This window comes from Dendrobates tinctorius, unplaced genomic scaffold (genome assembly GCF_039654945.1).
Source record: "Dendrobates tinctorius isolate UK_male_01 unplaced genomic scaffold, ASM3965494v1 ptg000009l, whole genome shotgun sequence".
NCBI classification, from domain to species: domain Eukaryota; kingdom Metazoa; phylum Chordata; class Amphibia; order Anura; family Dendrobatidae; genus Dendrobates; species Dendrobates tinctorius.
Genome location: NW_027361677.1, coordinates 2,319,977 through 2,339,871, shown reverse-complemented (window position 1 = coordinate 2,339,871; position 19,895 = coordinate 2,319,977). Strand labels below are relative to the sequence as shown.

At 41.9% G+C, this 19,895-nt stretch overlaps 1 protein-coding gene across 1 annotated transcript in view; it reads left to right on the top strand.

The window, feature by feature from the left end:
- The window catches only part of SLC6A2 (solute carrier family 6 member 2), a 170,752-nt gene that overhangs the window by 93,353 nt on the left and 57,504 nt on the right, over positions 1-19,895 (top strand). Inside the window, exons 3-4 of the mRNA XM_073581679.1 lie at positions 4,479-4,610; positions 8,150-8,384. Coding sequence (XP_073437780.1) covers positions 4,479-4,610; positions 8,150-8,384 — 367 coding nt within the window. The remainder of the gene's footprint in view (positions 1-4,478; positions 4,611-8,149; positions 8,385-19,895) is intronic.

The window sequence follows — 19,895 nt, the reverse complement described above, 5'->3', positions numbered from 1 at the left end:
GAAAATGGACAGCTGGGGGCTGATGTTTATAGCCTGTTAGCTGGGTAATAAACATGGAGCTTCTCGAGCTATTAATATCAGCTCACAGCTGTATACTTAGCCTTTACAGGCTATTAAAATGACAGACCCCCCAAAAAAATAATGTGGGGGCCCCTCCTATAATTAATAACCAGCAAAGGCTATGCAGACAGCTGTGGGCTGATACATTAATATGCTAAGAAGGGATCGTGGATATTTGCCCCCTGACAGACTGAAAACATCATCTCTCAGTCGCCCCAGAAATAGTATTATCCTCTGCTCTTCCCACTTGCCCTGATGCGGTGGCAAGTGGGGTAATAGTATTGGGGTTTGTCAGCATTGTATTGGCAGCTGCCAGTATGAAGCAGACATCAACCCCAATACTTTTACCCCACTTGTCCTCACATTGGGGCAATAGGGAAAAACTGAGGCCAAGTGTCAGAATTGACGAAGTTACTGTTCTCGGCTGAGGGGTTTTCTAGTAGATGGGCGAGTTAAAATCAGATGGTACACGCGTGATCTGTGTGCTGTGCATTTTTTTTAAATCCATTTTTCACGCAGATGAGTTTGAGCCCTAAATGAAATATAGCAAATGAACAAATGCATAAATCAAACATCACCTCCCACACAAGAAAGTGGCTTACAATATTAGCGCTGCTATTCTCAATGGGTGATGTTGTCACTTTACCGCTGCAGCCAGTGAACAGTTGCTAACCGACTACAGCCTTTACTAATCAGTTTATTATTCATTAATTATGCATTGTTTGTATAGCGCTATCATATTCAGCAGAATCTCCAGTGGGACTCACAATCTACATTCCCTATCAGTATGTCTTTGGAGTGTGGGAGGAAACCGGAGAACCCGGAGGAAACCCACGCAAACACGGGGAAAATATACAGACTCCTTGCAGATGTTGTCTTTTGTGAGATTTGAATTCAGTATCCCAGCGCTGCAAGTCTGCAGTGCTAACCACTGAGCCACCGTGCTGACCCTAATTTTGAAATTGGAGTTTGAGCAGATGACTGCTTTGATGCAATAGTAAAGGCCTGCAGCTAATCATTGGCTGCAGCGGTCAAGTGACACAACAATATCGTGTTACCCACTGTGAAAAGCAGTGCCAACATCGCAGGCATGGTGCCGCTGAGGGAGAGGAATATTGATTGTTTTTGTTTTATATGGGGCACTGAAAGAATTAAGCCAGAGTTCTGCAATAGTGGACAACATCTTTAACCATTACACATGCACCTACTCCACATAGTGCCCAACACAGTCTTAGGCTGCATTCACATGTCCATGTTTTACGGTCTGTGTGCATACCGTGATTTCCAGACTGGCCATAGGTCTTCTCACTTGATTTAAGTAATCACGTATGTCTATGAGGTTAGGGAGGTCAGGCCTAGGACACCCACGGGAAGTCCAGAAATCACACTCTGGTTTAAAAATGCAGCTTTAATCCAAGTTCTGATGGTAAATGAGTACCATTAGCAACAGCAGAAATTTGTGTAACGGACCCTTTCATCTCTACAGTGTTGCCATATCTCCACAAGGACCTACTCTGCAATGTTTGCTTCTGTTGCTAGCTGCTGTCTTATTCATTCTGTGGGTGGCGCTGCTGATAGAAGAGACGTTGGAACCAGAACCTCTGGACAGTGCAGGCTTGGTCCAGCCACTAAGATTAGGGTGGCTGCGACCTGTCAGTCTGTCAGTGTGGGTGTGTGCTGTCCACCTGGCGTTATCAGCTTCCTGCCCCATTCAATTAGATGGCACCACAGCATACTTAAGCTTCCAGCTTACTGCTGGAAGCTGCCATATAGTCTTGTTCTCCTGTGGTTCAGTCTTGTTTGTTCAGCTCCAGTACAGTGTACTTGTTTCCTGCTTTTTTCTTTTACCATGGTTTGTTTTATTGTCTATTCTTGCATCTTCCGATCTTGTACTTTTCCAACCCTCTTGGTTCTGACCCGGCTAGCTTACCACTCCTGCAAGCCTGCAGCACTGTACAGCAGCTTATTCAGTGCTCCAGCCCAGGGTTCCCGTGTTTTAAATCAAGATCCTTTTGTTGGTGTCAAAGAGTGAAGTCCAGGGCAACCCCTGGGATCTAGTAAGTGGATTAGCTTGAACTAAGCTTGTCCATGGTAGCCATTTTAGATCTCCACGTGACCTTTGACAAAGCTACATTACAAATGCAGGATCATTTATTGATAGACTTTTCTTCCCTTTTTGGAAAGCAGAGAAGGAATATTGCTCAGTTGAGACCACTTTATATTTAAAATGACAGTCCCCATGATGGGAACCGGATAGACCCCATTAACAGAAATGAGGACTGTCTGTCATTGTTTGTGTCAAGTATGTGATGAATCTCTTGGCCTCCAGTATTTTTTTTAATCTGTTCATATGTTAGAACAGAGGAAATGAAATCCTAAATGTTGGTGTGAACATAGTCTAAAAATGTTTTATTTTGTGGGCAATTCAAGAATTTATTAAAATATTCTTATGACGTTTTTGGTTAAAGGCTTGTCTGGTTGTTTAAACTAGCGTGTTCCCTACAAATAAATTTAATAGGTGTCTGCACAGCTACAGTTTTCCAGATGACTAATACATGACCGTCCACACAGCACGAATAATGGAATCATTTACAGTCATCGGGATATAGAGAGTTTATCTCCAGATGTACAGGATGATTGCTAATCCCAAATACCCATTTTTAACATTTCCACGCTACATTGCCTCAAGTTTGTTTTAAGGTATTAAAAAACCCCAAAAGTTTAGTTTAACTGTAGCCATTGAAAATAGAGGACATATTTTATTTGAATGTCTTATGTTCAATACGTTCAAGCATATAACCGGATTGATGGAAGCGAAGGTGGGGATAATAAAATTTTAACATTTACAGTATTATATCATTAAAATATAAAGGCAATACAAGACACTTGGATAAGAACCCAGACAGGCCTGTCCTGTAGATACAGCCGGCTGAAGCAAGAGTTTGCTGTAAATGGCTAATTGTGTCAGTACCACTAATATCTGAGAAAGGAAACCTAATAGGTTGTTCATATACCACATGTAGGTCAATAACCATATAAAGGTTTTGGAATGGTCTCACCCAGTGTAGGTAAGAGCCTCTGTATACTGCCTGATTCGGCCGAGTAATCCATTCTGGCTGCCATATCCCCTGTATCCCCTGGTGGCAAGTGGGGTAATATTTGTGGGGTTAATGTCCCCATTGTATTGTTAGGTGACATCAAGCCCACAGGTTAATAATGGAGAGGCGTCTATAAGACTCCTATCCAATACTAACCCCATAGTCATTGTAAAAAAGACCTTTATTGGAAAAAAATTAACTTGATCGCTAAACGGCATAACAAGAAAAAAAATCGAAACCGCCAGAATTAATTTTTTTTTGGTCGCTGCTGCATTGCAATAAAATGCAATAACGGGCGATCAAAAGATCGTGTCTGCACTAAAATGGTATCAATAAAAACGTCAGCTCGGCGCAAAAAAATAAGCCCTCACCCAACCCGAGATCAAGAAAAATAGAGACGATACAGGTTTTGGAAAATGGCGTTTTATTTTTCCACCCAAAGTTTGGATTTTTTTCACCACTTAAATAAAAAAAGAACCTAGACATATTTGGGGTCTATGAACTCGTAATGACCTGGAAAATCATAATGACACATGTGAACATGGTTTAAAAACAAAACAAAAACAACTGTGGGATTGCACGTTTTTTGCAATTTCACCGCACTTGGAATTTTTTTTTCCTGTTTTCCAGTACACAATATGTTAAAACCAATGGTGTCGTTCAAAAGTACAACTCGTCCCACCAAAAAACACGCCCTCATATGGCCATTTTGATTGATAAATAAAAAAAAGGTATGGCTCTGGAAAGAAGGGGAGCAAAAAAAAAAACAAAAATGCAAAAACAAAAATACCTCTGGTCGTTAGGGGGTTGATATACAGAATCATTGTATGGTGCAGTGTTATACATCTGGCCAGTTGTGCTATACAGACCTATAATAAAGTGATCTGATGCATAAAGTCCCCTGTGATGGTATCATGGGGGCGGATGCAGACCTAAAAGGGCACCTGTGCAAAAACAGTATGGTGGCACTTTTATGTGTCTCTGAGAGAAGACACTTCTCTTTGGTCCCCTGTATGGCTGCAAAAGTGGTACCTACGGTATGTCCGCCCCTGGGTAGTGCCCTCTAAATGCTAGTGGTCTTTTATAGCTGTGTACATCTTGTGTATTTGCTCTTCTAGCCTGTGACTTTTTTTTAGCCATTTTTCAGCTGTTTAGAACTAATTGCATAAATCCGTCTCGTTGCACATTGTTGGCTTCCATGTCCTCAACCTTCAAAACTCAATGACAAGCTTTGTGACTCGTTGTGTCTGCGGGATATGAATGCAGCTTGGAAAACTGACTCAAAGTATTTGTTAGTCATTAGTTATTTCTTTCTTCCAGGTGCTTTCCTAATCCCGTACACACTATTCCTAATCATTGCCGGAATGCCGCTATTCTACATGGAATTAGCTCTTGGACAATATAACCGAGAAGGAGCTGCCACTGTATGGAAGATCTGCCCCTGTTTCAAAGGCAAGTAGTCAACTTTATTCTTTTGTATAGTTGAACTGGTGAAAAAAAGAGGACTATCCAAAGGTTTGCACTTTATTCATTCCTATGTTTTGGTATTTTATGTTTAAGGCTGCAAAACTTCCACCAATTCATTGGGTTTTCAACGGTAAAGGTCTATAAACCAGGTTGTCTCCATGATCACTCGGGGTGGAATTAAGACTAAATGGTCATGAGATTTGTAATACACAAGCATAAGACAGTCAAAGTAAAAGTTTTAAGCCATCTGACAATAACCTTGCCTTAATCTTCAGAAGTGCGAAGATCTTAGAACTACGAACTAGTGATGAAAGACGTTTGTTAGACAGAGCTACTTTATCCCTAGCTCCTTGACCTTATGAATGAAAATTCTGGATATACTTCTACTGTTCAAATAAAGAATACATTAGAGTAAACTAATACAGAGGATTTTCTGCTTATCCTCAAAATATTCAGCAGTAAGGTCCTGGTTCTCTTACAAGAATCTTTTGTCACTAATTTTTAGGTCAACTAATAACGAGGATTTTCTGTTCATCTAGGAATGAGTGCGTTCCGATGTATAGTCAGATTGCACTTGGACCGAAACTATGGTCTTCTGTATGAGCCTTTTATATAATGTACTGTATACTTTACATTCTGTAATGGTTTCCTTTCCTTTGTGTCATGTCCTTTTCTTTGCAAAAAAACAGTAGGGAAGCAAAAGAAAAATAACTTCTCTAGGTATCAAAAGGAAAATAATCAGAAAAAGTTTTGTTTTTCATCAACTCTCTTATGCTACCAATCTAGAGCTTGTACAAAGTCAATCTGAAACCCTGATGGACAGCATACAGAAAAGACCAAAAGAAATATTGTACCATGTGTGTAGAAGTGTACTTGAATAAAACCACATATCCATACTACATTTGCACCAGGTCAAACGTTTTCAGTTTTTGCTCTTATTTTATTCCAACTACTCCCCTTAGTATTTAGCCTCTTATTTTTTGTTCCACAGATATAATATTTTTTTTCCTTAGTGCAAATTCTAGTGGTCTTTCCAAGGGAGTGAAGCTGAAAGGGTAATAATACACAGCAGCCTAAAGATAAGTCTCAGAAGAGCCTGTGACTCCAAGGGGTGGAGCTCAAAGGGTAATAATGCAAAGCAGCCCAAAGACATGCCCCAGAGGGTCCTGTGATTCCAAGGGGTGGCTCTCAAAGGGTAATAATGCAAAGCAGCCTAAAGACATGAGGATCTTGGGATTCCAAGGGATGGCTGTTGTGAATTCGCTTTCTGGCCTACCTCTGGTTACTAGTGAAGGTAGTGGAGCTGGTTATATTGACAGAGGGGTCGCGAGTTCTCTTTCCAGGCTCCCTCTGGTGGTTACTGGAGGTAATGGAGCTGATCTAATTAACAGATGCTTGCCAACTGATAATGAGGAGGATAACTGGAGATCTGGAGTTTCTGACTGGATTTAAGACAGCCGACTCCCTCTATCCCTGCTGGTGAATTTTTCCTGCCTCCTGAGGTCTTAGTTTCCAGCTCAGTCCCTGCATGCTCAGCTAAGTGTTCTTTTGCTATTGTTCACATTTGATCTGGTTTTGTCTTTTTCAGTTTTGTGTGGTCAGCAAGCTCCAGCTTTGCTGAATTTCCATCCTTATGTTACTGCTTGTGCCAGTTTGTTTTTGTCCCTTATTAGATTGGCCTCTTTTTTTGCTCTGCTTTCAGAATATACCACAGTGCTGATATAGTGGGCGAAGTCTAGTGACTTCAGTATTTTTCTATCAGACGTGTTGGGCATTTTTTGCAGGGTTTTTTGCGTGATTGCAGACAGAGTCTTTCCTTTCTTGTCCTGTCTAGTTAGTGTGGGCCCTATTGTTTGCTCAGTCTATTTTCCTACCTGCATTTGTGTTTTCATCTTGTCTCACCGACAATATATGTTTGCGGGCTGTCTATTCCTTTTGGGTCTGCTCTGGTGCAGTTTAGATTTCCCCTTTCTTGCTTTAGGCTTATTTAGTTCTCCGGCTGTGTCGAGGCATCTAGGATCATCGTAGGTACGCTACACGGCTACTGCTAGTTGTGTGGATAGGATCAGGGGTCTGCAATCTGCTTAGTTACCAACCACTGGTTTTCTGTGGCTTAGCTTGGTCTTGCTTTCCTCCTCGGTGACCCAATCATAACAGATGGCTCTCAAAGGGTAATAATGCAAAGCAGCAGAAAGACAGACCCCAGAGGATCCTGTGATTCCAAGTGGTGACTCTCAAAGGGTAATAATGCAAAGCAGCCTATAGACATGCCCCAGAGGATCCTGTGATTCCAAGGGGCGACTCTCAAAGGGTAATAATGCAAAGCAGCCTATAGACACGCCCCAGAGGATCCTGTGATTCTAAGGGTTGGATCTCAAAGGGTAATACTGCACTCTGTGACTGCAGACTTGTGGATCCTCACATGGCACACACTGTGAGGATTCTCCGGTGCCAATACTGGGAACGTCGGTCATGTGACTGTAAGTATGTGTGATCCATACTCCCGAGCAGAATCTGTTTAGACTGTTTTTGGCCTTACTCAATGGAAGTGTATTGCGTGAGGCTGGAGACAGACTAGTCGGATTCTAGCCAGGAGTATGCAAATCTCTTACTCGAGGTCACATGACCGTCATTCCTGGCGGTAACACCGGAGAAGCCTCACAGTGTGCGCGATGTGAGGATTCACAAGTCTACAGTTGCATAAAGTGACTATGGACTTGTCATTTTAGACCAGACAACCCTTTTTAAAGGGCCATTCCCAACTGGACAAGTTATCAATCCACAGGATCCCCATGACTGGCACCCCCATCAATCCCTGAAATGACCCATTAGAATGGAACGATGGATGCACATTGGCAGCTCCTCTCCATTCAATGTCTGGACTTCGGGAGATAGCCATGTGCTCTACTCCGCCATTTATGGCAAATCCATCAACTATGAATGGAGCGATGGCGCATATCAGAGCCTTGAACTCATGGTCTCTTATCCACCTTAGAATAACCCTTTTAAAGAGGTTCCTCACAGGACATGCTCTGAATGTCTGAGATGTACAAGAAGCCAAGTGCCATGTTCTCACGTGGTAATTGTAGTGCAGTTTTGGAAGTGATTTTTGCAAAATTCTGGCAAAACACAGTGGTTTTAGCAGCAATATTATGGCGGTCATACTAAAAACTCCCATTATTCAACTGACCCAAACATAGTTTATTATAGGACATATAGTGACCCAAATCCAGAAAAACCATTGGCGGGACAGGTATGATGGCAATCCAAGACTTGCATAAGATGGGCAACCTTTTTGTATGTTGATGTTTCCAAAAACTTTTAGTTGATCTTTTCTTCACCTGGTTTTCAGTAGCCCTTAATAACCCATCATGAACCATGTAATAAGTAAAAGTACACTCTTTGCCCAACATTTTAGAGTCAATGGTGACAATTACTATGTATTAAAGCAGCAGTCCGACTTTGTAGTAAATTTCAAACAGATCTTCCTTACAGACGTTCTTTATTTTTTTCCCACCGTCCAGGTGTGGGATACAGTGTGATATTAATCGCGCTCTATGTGGGATTCTACTACAATGTCATCATTGCGTGGTCATTATATTATCTTGTTTCGTCCTTCACTTCGGAGCTTCCTTGGACCAAATGTGGGAATCCATGGAACGATGAAAACTGCACAGACCTGAATCAACTCAACGTCTCTCTGACTAACGGGACCACATACGCCAAGTACAAACTAACGCCAGCTGCTCAGTTTTATGAGTAAGTTTCTCTTTTCAGACTGTATCTGTGATTTATTTCTTTTTGGATATATTGATACATTATTGAACATAGTGTTTCTTGTTTCATCTTTCTTTACACTTTTTACTTTTGCTTTTTTAATATTGCAAAGAATTAAGCAAACTTCAAGGTTCAAAGATTTCTAAAGTACATAGTGTGGGAAGCTAATAATGGGCGATCTACATGCGACATTGAAAATAGCTTTCCCTTTTCTCTAATACATGTCTATACTTTAAGGAACTTTAAAGAGGTTGTCTGGTCTTCTGAATCCTTACAGCACTTTCTGCTTGATTTTTCCAGGGTTGCTGCCAAGACTGGGCGCTCACATGACCACAATTATGCAATTTGCATACAAGCGGTCACGTGCCGACTAGACGTGCCCGACCTCGTTAAACACAGCTGAAGTAAGCGAGGCTGAGCACGTCTAGTAGGAATGTGAATTAAATTATGTAAATTACATACTTGCAGTCATGAGATCGCCCGATTCCAGCAGCAACAACGGAGAAACCTGACAGCGTCCAGTATGTGCTGTAAGACTATGTTCACATGCAATGTTTTTCCAGCATTTTTTTGCAAGGTTTTCTTCATACACTTTAAAAGCTGCTTTTTATAGCACCAGAAAAAGCTATGAGATTTCAGTTTTTTTCTCCCACAGAAATCAATAACAAAGTGCAAAAACTGCAAAAACAACAATTTTTTTTACAACGTTTTGGGTCAATAAAACTAACTATTAAATACTAGATTAAGGCCCGATGCTATCGCATCGGGAGGATAGAGGAGCAAGGCAGCAGTAGTTATGAAGTGGTAGAGGCAAATTGGCCCTGTAATTAGACACCAGCAGTGAACAGGCAGAGGAGCGCCAGCGACATGTTCTTGCGGCAACGCCATCTTGAGTATCGCGGGATTTCGCCGATCCAAGATGGCGTCGCCGCAAGAACATGTCGCCGGCATGGACGACATTGGGATCCAAGATGGCACCGGCGGAATAAGATGTTGGGGATCGTGGAGCAGCGGCAACGATGACGTGAGTCTGAGAGACGGAGTGAGAGAAAGGGTCGTATGTGGAGTGAAAGAGGGGGGACGTGAGTGGAGATGGTGAAAGGTGAGAGGTGTGTGTTGAGGAGGAGTGTGTGTTGAGGGTTAACATGGCAAGAGGTGTGTGGTGGATGGGACATCACCAAGTTACAACTGGACGGAAGCTGCATTACAACCGGACAGAAGCTGCTTAGAGTATTTATTATTATAGATGTACGACAAAAAGTGCAGCGAAAACTAAGCAATGCAGTGTTTTTCTGACGAGAGCAGGTTTTCACTGCAGGAAATAATAATATAATAATAATAATTTTTATTTATATAGCGCCAACATATTCCACAGCACTTTACATTAAAGCGGGGACATGTACAGACAATAAATTCAATACAAGTTAAGACAATTTAAACAGTGACATTAAGAGTGAGGTCCCTGCTCGCAAGCTTACAATCTACAAGGAAATGGGGGGGACACAGTAGGTGAAAAGTGCTTGTTATTTCAGGTCTGGCAATTATAATAAATAGGAATTTTCAAATAAAGCTGCACGACCCGGTCATTAGCCTATGTGTTTAAGTGCAATAGTCAAGAATCAAGTGCAGTTATCGTGTGCATGGAGGGTGTGGAGACAGATGAATAGTAGGGTGCAGATTTAGAATAATATTTAGAAGGAGGAAACATGGCAAAGTTAGTTTGCTGAGTAGTTGATGTGGTAGTCTTGTTTGAAAAGATGGGTTTTCAAAGCGCGCTTGAATAGGTCGGGGCTAAGTATCAGTCTGATCATCTGGGGAAGTGCATTCAAGAGAGCTGGTGCAGCATAAGAGAAGTCTTGGAGACGGAGGTGTGAGGTTCAGATTACGGGGGATGTTAGTCTTAGGTCATTTGTAGAACGGAGGGCACGTGTAGGGCGATAGACAGAGATGAGAGAGGAGATATAAGGCGGTGCAGAACTGTGGAGAGCTTTGTGGGTGACAGAGATGAGTTTATACTTGACCCTGTAGCGAATAGGTAGCCAGCGTAATGACTGGCACAAGATGGAGGCATCTGTGAAGCGGCTGGACAGAAATATGACCCTGACTGCCGCATTTAAGATGGATTGGAGAGGAGAAAGTTTGGTAAGTGGGAGACCGATGAGAAGAGAGTTGCAGTAGTCCAGATGAGAATGAATAAGAGTGACAGTAAGAGTCTTAGTAGTTTCAAAGGTGAGAAAAGGTCAAATTCTGGAGATGTTTTTAAGATGCAGGTGACAAGAGCGAGTGACTGATTGGATATAGGGAGTAAAGGAAAGTTCAGTGTCGAATATGACCTGAAGACAGCGGGCATGCTGCTTGGGAGTTATGGTTGAAGCCTCCAGGGTTATTTCGATGTTAGGTAGAGTGAGGTGAGTAGAGGGGAGAAACACAAGAAGTTCTGTTTTGGAGAGATTTAGTTTCAGATAGAGGTGATGTTAGAGACAACAGACAGACAATCCTTGGTATTTTGAATTAGGGTAGGGGTGATGTCAGGGGAAGAAGTGTATAATTGGGTGTCATCAGCATAGAGATGATACTGGAACCCAAATCTGCTGATTGTTTGTCCAATAGGGGCAGTGTATAGAGAGAAGAGGAGGGGTCTAGGACTGAGCCCTGCGGGACCCCGATAGTAAGGGGACGAGGAGAGGAAGAGGAGCCGGCAAAAGATACAGTGAAGGAGCGGTCAGAGAGGTAGGAGGAGAACTAGGAGAGGGCTGTGTCCTTGAGGCCTATAGAGAGGAGCATAGTGAGGAGGAGCTGGAATCCACAGTGTCAAATGCGGCAGAGAGATCAGGGAGAATCGATTTAGCTGTTATTAGATCATTAGAGACTTTAGTGAGGGCAGTTTCAGTGGAGTGTAAATAGCGGAAACCAGATTGTAAGGGGTCGAGAAGAGAATTATCCGAGAGATAGCGGATTAGACGGGAGTGGACCAAGCGTTCCAGGAGTTTAGAGATGAAGGAAAGGATAGAGACGGGTTTGTAGTTAGCAGTGCAGTTCTGGTCCAGGGATGTTTTTTTAAGTAAAGGGGTTATGATGGCATGTTTAAATGAGGAGGGAAATATACCTGAAGAAAGAGAGAGGTTAAATATTTTAGTCAGGTGAGTGGTGACCACTGGTGAGAGATACTGCAGGAGATGTGAAGGAATGGGGTCACTGTTGCAGGTTCTAGGCCGAGCAGAAGCGAGGAGCTTGGAAACTTCTTCTGAAACAGGCTCAAAGATGTCTAGTGAGCTTGAGGGGCGGCAGGGAAGGGGATCCAGGCACTGAGGAGATTGGGCTGAGATATCCTGATGGATGTGGTTGATTTTTTTTTCTAGGAAATAAGTGGCCAGATCCTCACCACTGAGGTTGGTGATGGGGGCCTGTACTTTAGGTTTCAGGAGGGAGTTTAAGGTTTCAAAAAGTAATTTTGGGTTGTTGAATAGTGAGGTGATGAGGGTGGTGAAGTAGGATTGTTTGGCCAGATGAAGGGCAGAGTTATAGGTTTTGAGCATGAACTTATAGTGGATGAAGTCTTCTGCTAAGAGAGATTTTCTCCACTGCCGCTCTGCACAACTTGAGCAGCGCTGAAGAAAGCGTGTTTGCATTGTGTGCCAGGGCTGCCGTTGTCTGTGTCGGGTCTTTCTGCATGTAGAAGGTACTGCTTCATCTAGGGCATTCTTCAGTGTATTATTGAAGTGTGACAATGCTAAATCTGGACAGGAGAGGGAGGAGATGGGGGCTAAAGATGTGTGGAGATTGTCCATAAGCTGCTGGGTATTAATGGTACGTGTATTCTGATAAGTGTGGTAAGTGGGGGTGTCCCGGGTTAGGAGACAATTCTTGACAGAGAAGGAAAGAAGGTTGTGGTCCGAGAGCGGGACAGGGGAGTTAGTAAAGTCATGCAGTGAACCGGGACGGGAGAAAACCAGGTCCATAGTATTCCCGTCCTCATGTGTAGGAGAATTAGTAAACTGTGAGAGGCCGAATGAAGAAGTTAGAGAAAGAAGAAGAGAGGCAGATTGGGAGAGGGGATCACTGATGGGAATGTTAAATGTGGTTTACGAACATAGCCTAAGGTTTCAGAAATCTGAAGAATTTTATCAGAAGACCAGACAACTCCTTTAATGTTCCTCTGTGTTCAGTATTATTTGCCAGTTTTGTACTTCTCTGTGCTAAGTGTGTTTTTATAGAAGTTGATCAAGCGGCGATCACTGGGGGCCTTTAGAAAAAGGGGCACCATCACAATTTGTCGAGTCTCCTACTGGCTGGTGAAATCATGTGCCGATCTCCTCTCTCCAGAAAAACTGCATTTTTTTTTTTTACCTATCAAGTATTGAGAATTTAACCCATGGATAGGGTTTGGGGTCCTTTTGAGCTGAATGGTAAAAGCCATTACCAATATGATTCTTATTGCTTGATGGTCTCAACACATGCAGCAAAAACAGTCTTTTTGAGTTTACCCTTGAGGTTATTCCTCTTTTCAGATAAAAAAAAGCTAGAAATCCTTTGATCGACTACTGGTCTCTAGCAATATGTTGCCAACAACTTTTAGTACTATTATGCCCGTTTTTGAACTTTGTTTAGGGAATTAATCATGGTATCTTTAGTTTTATAGTCTCAGTGCTCTTACAGTTAAGTAAAGAATGCATTCCTACTTGTTACAATTGCAGTCCTGGGTATAAATATATTATGGGATAGCTTTCTATTGACTTTGATACAGCAGGTAAAATAAGTATTGAACACGTCATTGATTTTCTAAGTAAATATATTTTTAACGGTGCTAATGACATGAAATTCTCACCAGAAGTTAGTAACAACCCATCCAATCCACACAGTCAAAGAAATCACCACAAATAAGTTAATGTGTAATAATGAGAAATGACACAGGTAAAAATTATTGCGCACATGAAGAAAGAGGGGTAAAAAAAAGTCATGACTAGAGTTGAGCGATACCGTCCGATACTTCAAAGTATCGGATCGGAATGGATCGGCCGATCTTAAAAAAAAGTATCGGTATCGCCGATTCCGATACCGGAAGTCCCATTCAAGTCTATGGGACTTCCGGTATCGGAATAAGAAAAATCCTGTTTTTCCCTTGTACAGCCTCTCTGGGGTCTGTACGGGCCTTTCGGGGGGGCTGTGCCGGCCTGCCAGGGGGTCTGTGCAGGCTCCGGTGGGCTGTGCCGGCCTGCCGGGGGGCTGTGCAGGCTCCGGTGGTCTGTGCCGGCCTGCCGGGGGGCTGTGCAGGCTCCGGTGGGCTGTGCCGGCCTGCCGGGGGGCTGTGCCGGCCTGCCGGGGGGCTGTGCAGGCTTCGGGGGTCTGTGCAGGCATCGTCCGACTACAAGTCCCATCGGGCGATGCCTGCTACCATGACAGTGATTGACACATTAGCCAATGATGGGACAGTAGTAGTCCCATCATCCGGCTAATGTGTTGAATGTAAAAAAAAAATAAAAAAAAAAATTACATGCTACATACATACAACATGCATACTACATACATGCTACATTCATACTACATGCTACATTCATACTACATATATACTACATGCAACATACATACTACATATATACTACATGCATGCAACATGCATACTACATATATACTACATGCTACATACATACTACATATATGCTACATACATACTACATATATACTACATGCATGCTACATACATACTACATACATACTACATATATGCTACATACATACTACATGCATGCTATATACATACTACATGCTACATACATACCACATATATACTACATACATACTACATGCATGCTACATGCTACATACATACCACATACATACTACATACATACTACATGCTACATACATACTACATATATACTACATGCAACATACATACTACATATATACTACATGCATGCAACATGCATACTACATATATACTATATGCTACATACATACTACATATATGCTACATACATACTACATATATACTACATGCATGCTACATACATACTGCATGCTACATACATACTACATACATACTACATATATGCTACATACATACTACATATATACTACATGCAACATACATACTGCATGCTACATACATACTACATGCTACATACATACCACATATATACTACATACATACTACATGCATGCTACATGCTACATACATACCACATACATGCTACATGCTACATACATACTACATATATACTACATGCATGCTACATACATACTACATGCTACATACATACTACATATATACTACATGCATGCTACATACATACTACATGCATGCTACATACATACTACATGCTACATACATACTACATATATACTACATGCATGCTACATACATACTACATGCTACATACATACTACATATATACTACATGCATGCTACATACATACTACATGCATGCTACATACATACTACATGCTACATAAATACCACATATATACTACATACATACTACATATATACTACATGCATGCTACATACATACTACATGCTACATACATACCACATATATACTACATACATACTACATACAATACATTAATACAATACATACATAGACATACAGTACATATAACATAGAGTAACATACTTACCAATACTTGTCACATTGTTCCCCGAAGCCATTGTCTTTTACGGAATAAATATTAACATAACAAACCACAAAAATACTCACCCACGATCCGAAGCAGTCCACGAGTGTGTCCCACGACGATCTTGGGTAGAGAACTGCAGCATCAGCTGTTGCTGCCGTTCTCTACGGGCTGCAGGAATCCAATGACGGAAGGTAGGTATCCTTCCGCACTGTATTCCTCCGCCACTTAAAAAAAAAAAAAAAAGTCCCTAGTCTCACTTTATGCCATTGCTGCGTGGGAATTTCCCACACAGCAATGGCATAAAGTGAGACTAGGGACTTTTTTTTTTAAGTGGCGGAGGAATACAGTGCGGAAGGATACCTACCTTCCGTCATTGGATTCCTGCAGCCCGTAGAGAACGGCAGCAACCGCTGATGCTGCAGTTCTCTACCCAAGATCGTCGTGGGACACACTCGTGGACTGCTTCGGATCGTGGGTGAGTATTTTTGTGGTTTGTTATGTTAATATTTATTCCGTAAAAGACAATGGCTTCGGGGAACAATGTGACAAGTATTGGTAAGTATGTTACTCTATGTTATATGTACTGTATGTCTATGTATGTATTGTATGAATGTATTGTATGTAGTATGTATGTAGTATATATGTGGTATGTATGTAGCATGTAGTATGTATGTAGTATGTATGTAGCATGCATGTAGCATGCAGTATGTATGTAGCATGCATGTAGTATATATGTAGTATGTATGTAGCATGTAGTATGTATGTAGCATGCATGTAGTATATATGTAGTATGTATGTAGCATGTAGTATGTATGTAGCATGCATGTAGTATGTATGTAGTATGTATGTAGTATATATGTAGTATGTATGTAGCATGTAGTATGTATGTAGCATGCATGTAGTATATATGTAGTATGTATGTAGCATGTAGCATGCATGTAGTATGTATGTAGTATGTATGTAGTATTTTTTTTTTTTTTTTTTAACATTTAACACATTAGCCAGGTGATGGGACTACTACTGTCCCATCATTGGCTAATGTGTCAATCACTGTCATGGTAGCAGGCATCGCCAGATGGGACTTGTAGTCCCATCGGACGATGCTTGCACAGACCCCCGGACATCAGCACAGCCCCCCGGCAGGCCGGCACAGCCCCCCGGCAGGCCGGCACAGACCCCCACAGGGTGCACAGACCACCGGCAGGCCGGCACAGCCCCCCGGCAGGCCGGTACAGACCCCCACAGGGTGCACAGACCACCGGCAGGCCGGCACAGCCCCCCGGCAGGCCGGTACAGACCCCGGGCAGTCCACACAGACCCCGGCAGGCCGGCAGAGACCCCCGGAAGGCCCGAAATGACGGCGCATCATGATGCGCACACACCACGCATCATGATGACGTCAGGCTGTCAATCAACTTTGAACTTCCGATTCCGATGCCGACTTCCGATATTGAAAAAATATCGGAAGTCGGTATCGGAATTCCGATACAGCAAGTATCGGCCGATACCCGATACTTGCGGTATCGGAATGCTCAACACTAGTCATGACACCAGCTGAATTATCTATTAGTAATTAGAAAGCAATCCATGCACTTAGTGAAAAATATCAGCTGGTTCAACTGATGGCCTATAAAAAGGTGTCTCATTACCAGGGTACCACACAAGAAACCTCTCATGACGCGCAAACAAGTAAGTTGTCTCAAGACCTTTGCAACCTTATTGTTGTGAAACATACTGAAGGCATTATTTACAGAAGAATTTCTAAACTACTCAAAGTTCCAGCGATCAATGTTGGGGCCATAAATCGGAAATGTAAAAAAAACATTATTTCACCATAAACCAGCCAGGACCAGGTGCTCCTCGCAAGATTTCAGAGAGAAGAGTGAAAAGAATTATCAAAAGAGTTGACAATGATTCAAGGACCATCTATGGAGAGCTACAGAAAGACATGGAATCGGCAGGTACAATTATTTCAAAGAAAAAAAATAAGTAATGCACTCAACCTCCATGGCCTGTGAAGCGCCTGCATCCCTGCATGTTTCCTCTCTCCCATGGCAGGGACACTGACTTACTCACTGCCGTGGCCCACATCCCTCAATTCCTCCTTTTGCTGCTGCTGGCAGGGTCTGCACATGGCTCACAGATCCCCAGGCACTGTGCTGGAGGCACACTGCAGTGCTCTGAAAGGGACATTGCACCATACTAAAGTGCCCCCAGCTAAAGACTGGGAGACACTTATTATTTAAGGCATCTCCACCTGTTCAGAGGTACTTGAGCAATGTGTATACTCTGCTTGCTGCATGTTTTAGTACCTGCCTGTATAGCAGCCGTGCTTGCTGTGTCAACATGCACCTTCCAGTGCCTACCTGTATACCTGCCTGCACCTGCCATGCTCACCTGTATACCAGCTGTACCAGCCTGCAACTACCATGCTTGCATGTATATCAGCCGTCCCATCTTGCACCTGCCAGTGCCTACCTGTACACCACCCTTGTCTGCCTGTATACCAGCCTTTCCCACCAGCACCTGTGGTTCCTGTTGTGCCTGCATGTACCAGCTGTACTCTCCTTCTGGTCCATTCCAGTTACCTGCCTCATGGGAGAATTTAGTCTGGTCATATGAGACCGAAATTGAACTCTTTTGATGCCATAATACACACCAGGTTTGGAGGCTAAAAGGTACTGCATATCACCATAAAAACACCATACCGGCAGTGAAGTTTGGAGTTTGGAACATCATGGTGTGGGGCTGTTTTTTAACATGCGGCACTGGCAAATTTCACATAATTGAAGGAAAAATGAATGGACAAATGTACTGAGACATTCGTGATAAAAATTTGCTCCCATTGACCAGTGTGATGAAGATGAAACCAGAGTGGACATTTTAGCAATACTATGATCCCAAACACACAGAGAAAAAAAAAATAAAGCTGCTAGAATGGCCCAGACAGTCACCGGACCTGAATACAATAGAAAAATGTATGAAAGGAATGAAAGCTCAGTACATAGGAGCCCATGGGACCATCAGGATGTGAAGAGATTTTGTGTGGAAGAATGGGCCAAAATCTCACCTGAGCAATGCTTGCGACTAGTTTCTCCATACAGAAGACGTCTTGAAGCTTCATCACAACAAAGGCTTTTTGTAAGCATTAATTACGTTTCTGTAAGCATGTTCAATACTTTTTCCATGTGTCACTTCTCATTATTACATACAACTTCATTTATGGACATTTATGGTTTGATTTCTTTGCCTGTGAAAATTGGATGGGTTGCTATTGACATCTGGTGAGAATTTCATGTCAGTAGCGCCTTTTATAAATATATTTACTTAGAAAATTGTTGACTTGTTCATTCAATACTTAATTTACCCATTGTGTATTTTCACTGGTAACTTCTCAACCTTCTTTCTTCTAAAACTAATTATCTTAATTTTTTATCATCTTCCTGGGTACTCTAGTTTATCTGCGCTGTTCATTGTTTTGGTTGGTCATCTTTGAACCTACAGAAGCTCTACTAAGGTTTTATGTTCTGATGTCCAGAACTCCACACAGTCTCTGGCCCCCTGATGACCGCATACACTTATGGATTCTCCAACAAAGCGCCATCAAAAGGGAAGTGGAAAAAAATAGCAGTTAGTGTAGTTAGGGAAGGATAGGGAATTTTGGATCCCATTAGAAAATAGTTTAGATTATATCATTAAATAAATAGGGATTTAGGAGGAAAATTAATTTGGGCATCAGACCACCCCTTTAAGTTTTACTGTCAACTAAAAAGGAGTTTTCCCCCATTGGGGTCATTTTTTTAATTGCATAAATTTCAGGTGAAAATTTTTTGCAAATGGGTTTGATTTTAATTTTTGCAAATTTTTTGGCTTTTATAGGCTCTGTTTCTGAAGAGCTTGTCGGAATGGAGTAGAGGTTGATTAGGAACACTGACGCTCAATTCATTCTAATGGGAGCACTGAAGATAAACTGAGCACTACGCTCAGCAATTTCCAGTGTGTTCCCGTTAAGAATGAATGGAGCAGTAGTGCCCATGATTGACCACTGCTTTATTCTGTTTCGCACCCCCAGTCATAGGAAAGTTCATAGGAAAGCGGATAACTTTCATACTTGAGAACACCTCTTTAACTTATTCTGCGAACAGTAATGGGCAGTGCAACATAAAAGCTATAGGAGGCAACGATAAAATTTTTTTAAAGAAACTCGATTGCAAAAAATATTTTTTTTAGCCCTAAGAGCATGCATTTAGGTAAAAAAAAAAATAAAATTGATCCCAAAGGTGGACAACTCCTTTAATCATTTAAGTGCTTAGTTACAAATTCCGTTCACAATGCGATTGCATACTACAAGGATTTTTATTCGCAAACGGCAAACCAGTTACCTATTAATTGTGAAACAAAACTCCAAAATTGGTGCAATATATCACACAAAGGAAAACCACCCAACATGTAAAATCAGGAGGATAAGGAGTATAAATGGTTTAAATTGTCTAAGTTTTGTCGATTTTTAAAAATTACTATCTATAAAAAGTGTATGAAAAAGGCCAACAAAAGAATAACAGTCACGAGATATCGCATGAGTAAGTGATCAGGAAAAATATGTACTTGTAGGTAGACGCAACCCAAAATGGCATGTTATAAAGTATCTCAACCAAGTGAGCGTAATTAACATATCATTAGAAAGGGTACATATTACCTATACGGAAGAGGAAACTCAGGCTGTCAGTAACAATAGATAGGAAAAGTTCCCCGACGCACGTTTCGCATGTTTACATATTGCTTTCTCAAGAGGATAAAGGATTTTTATTCACATCGTTATGGATGGATATTGTTAGATACTGCTTGTAAAAACAAGGTAGTAGAGAAGAAACG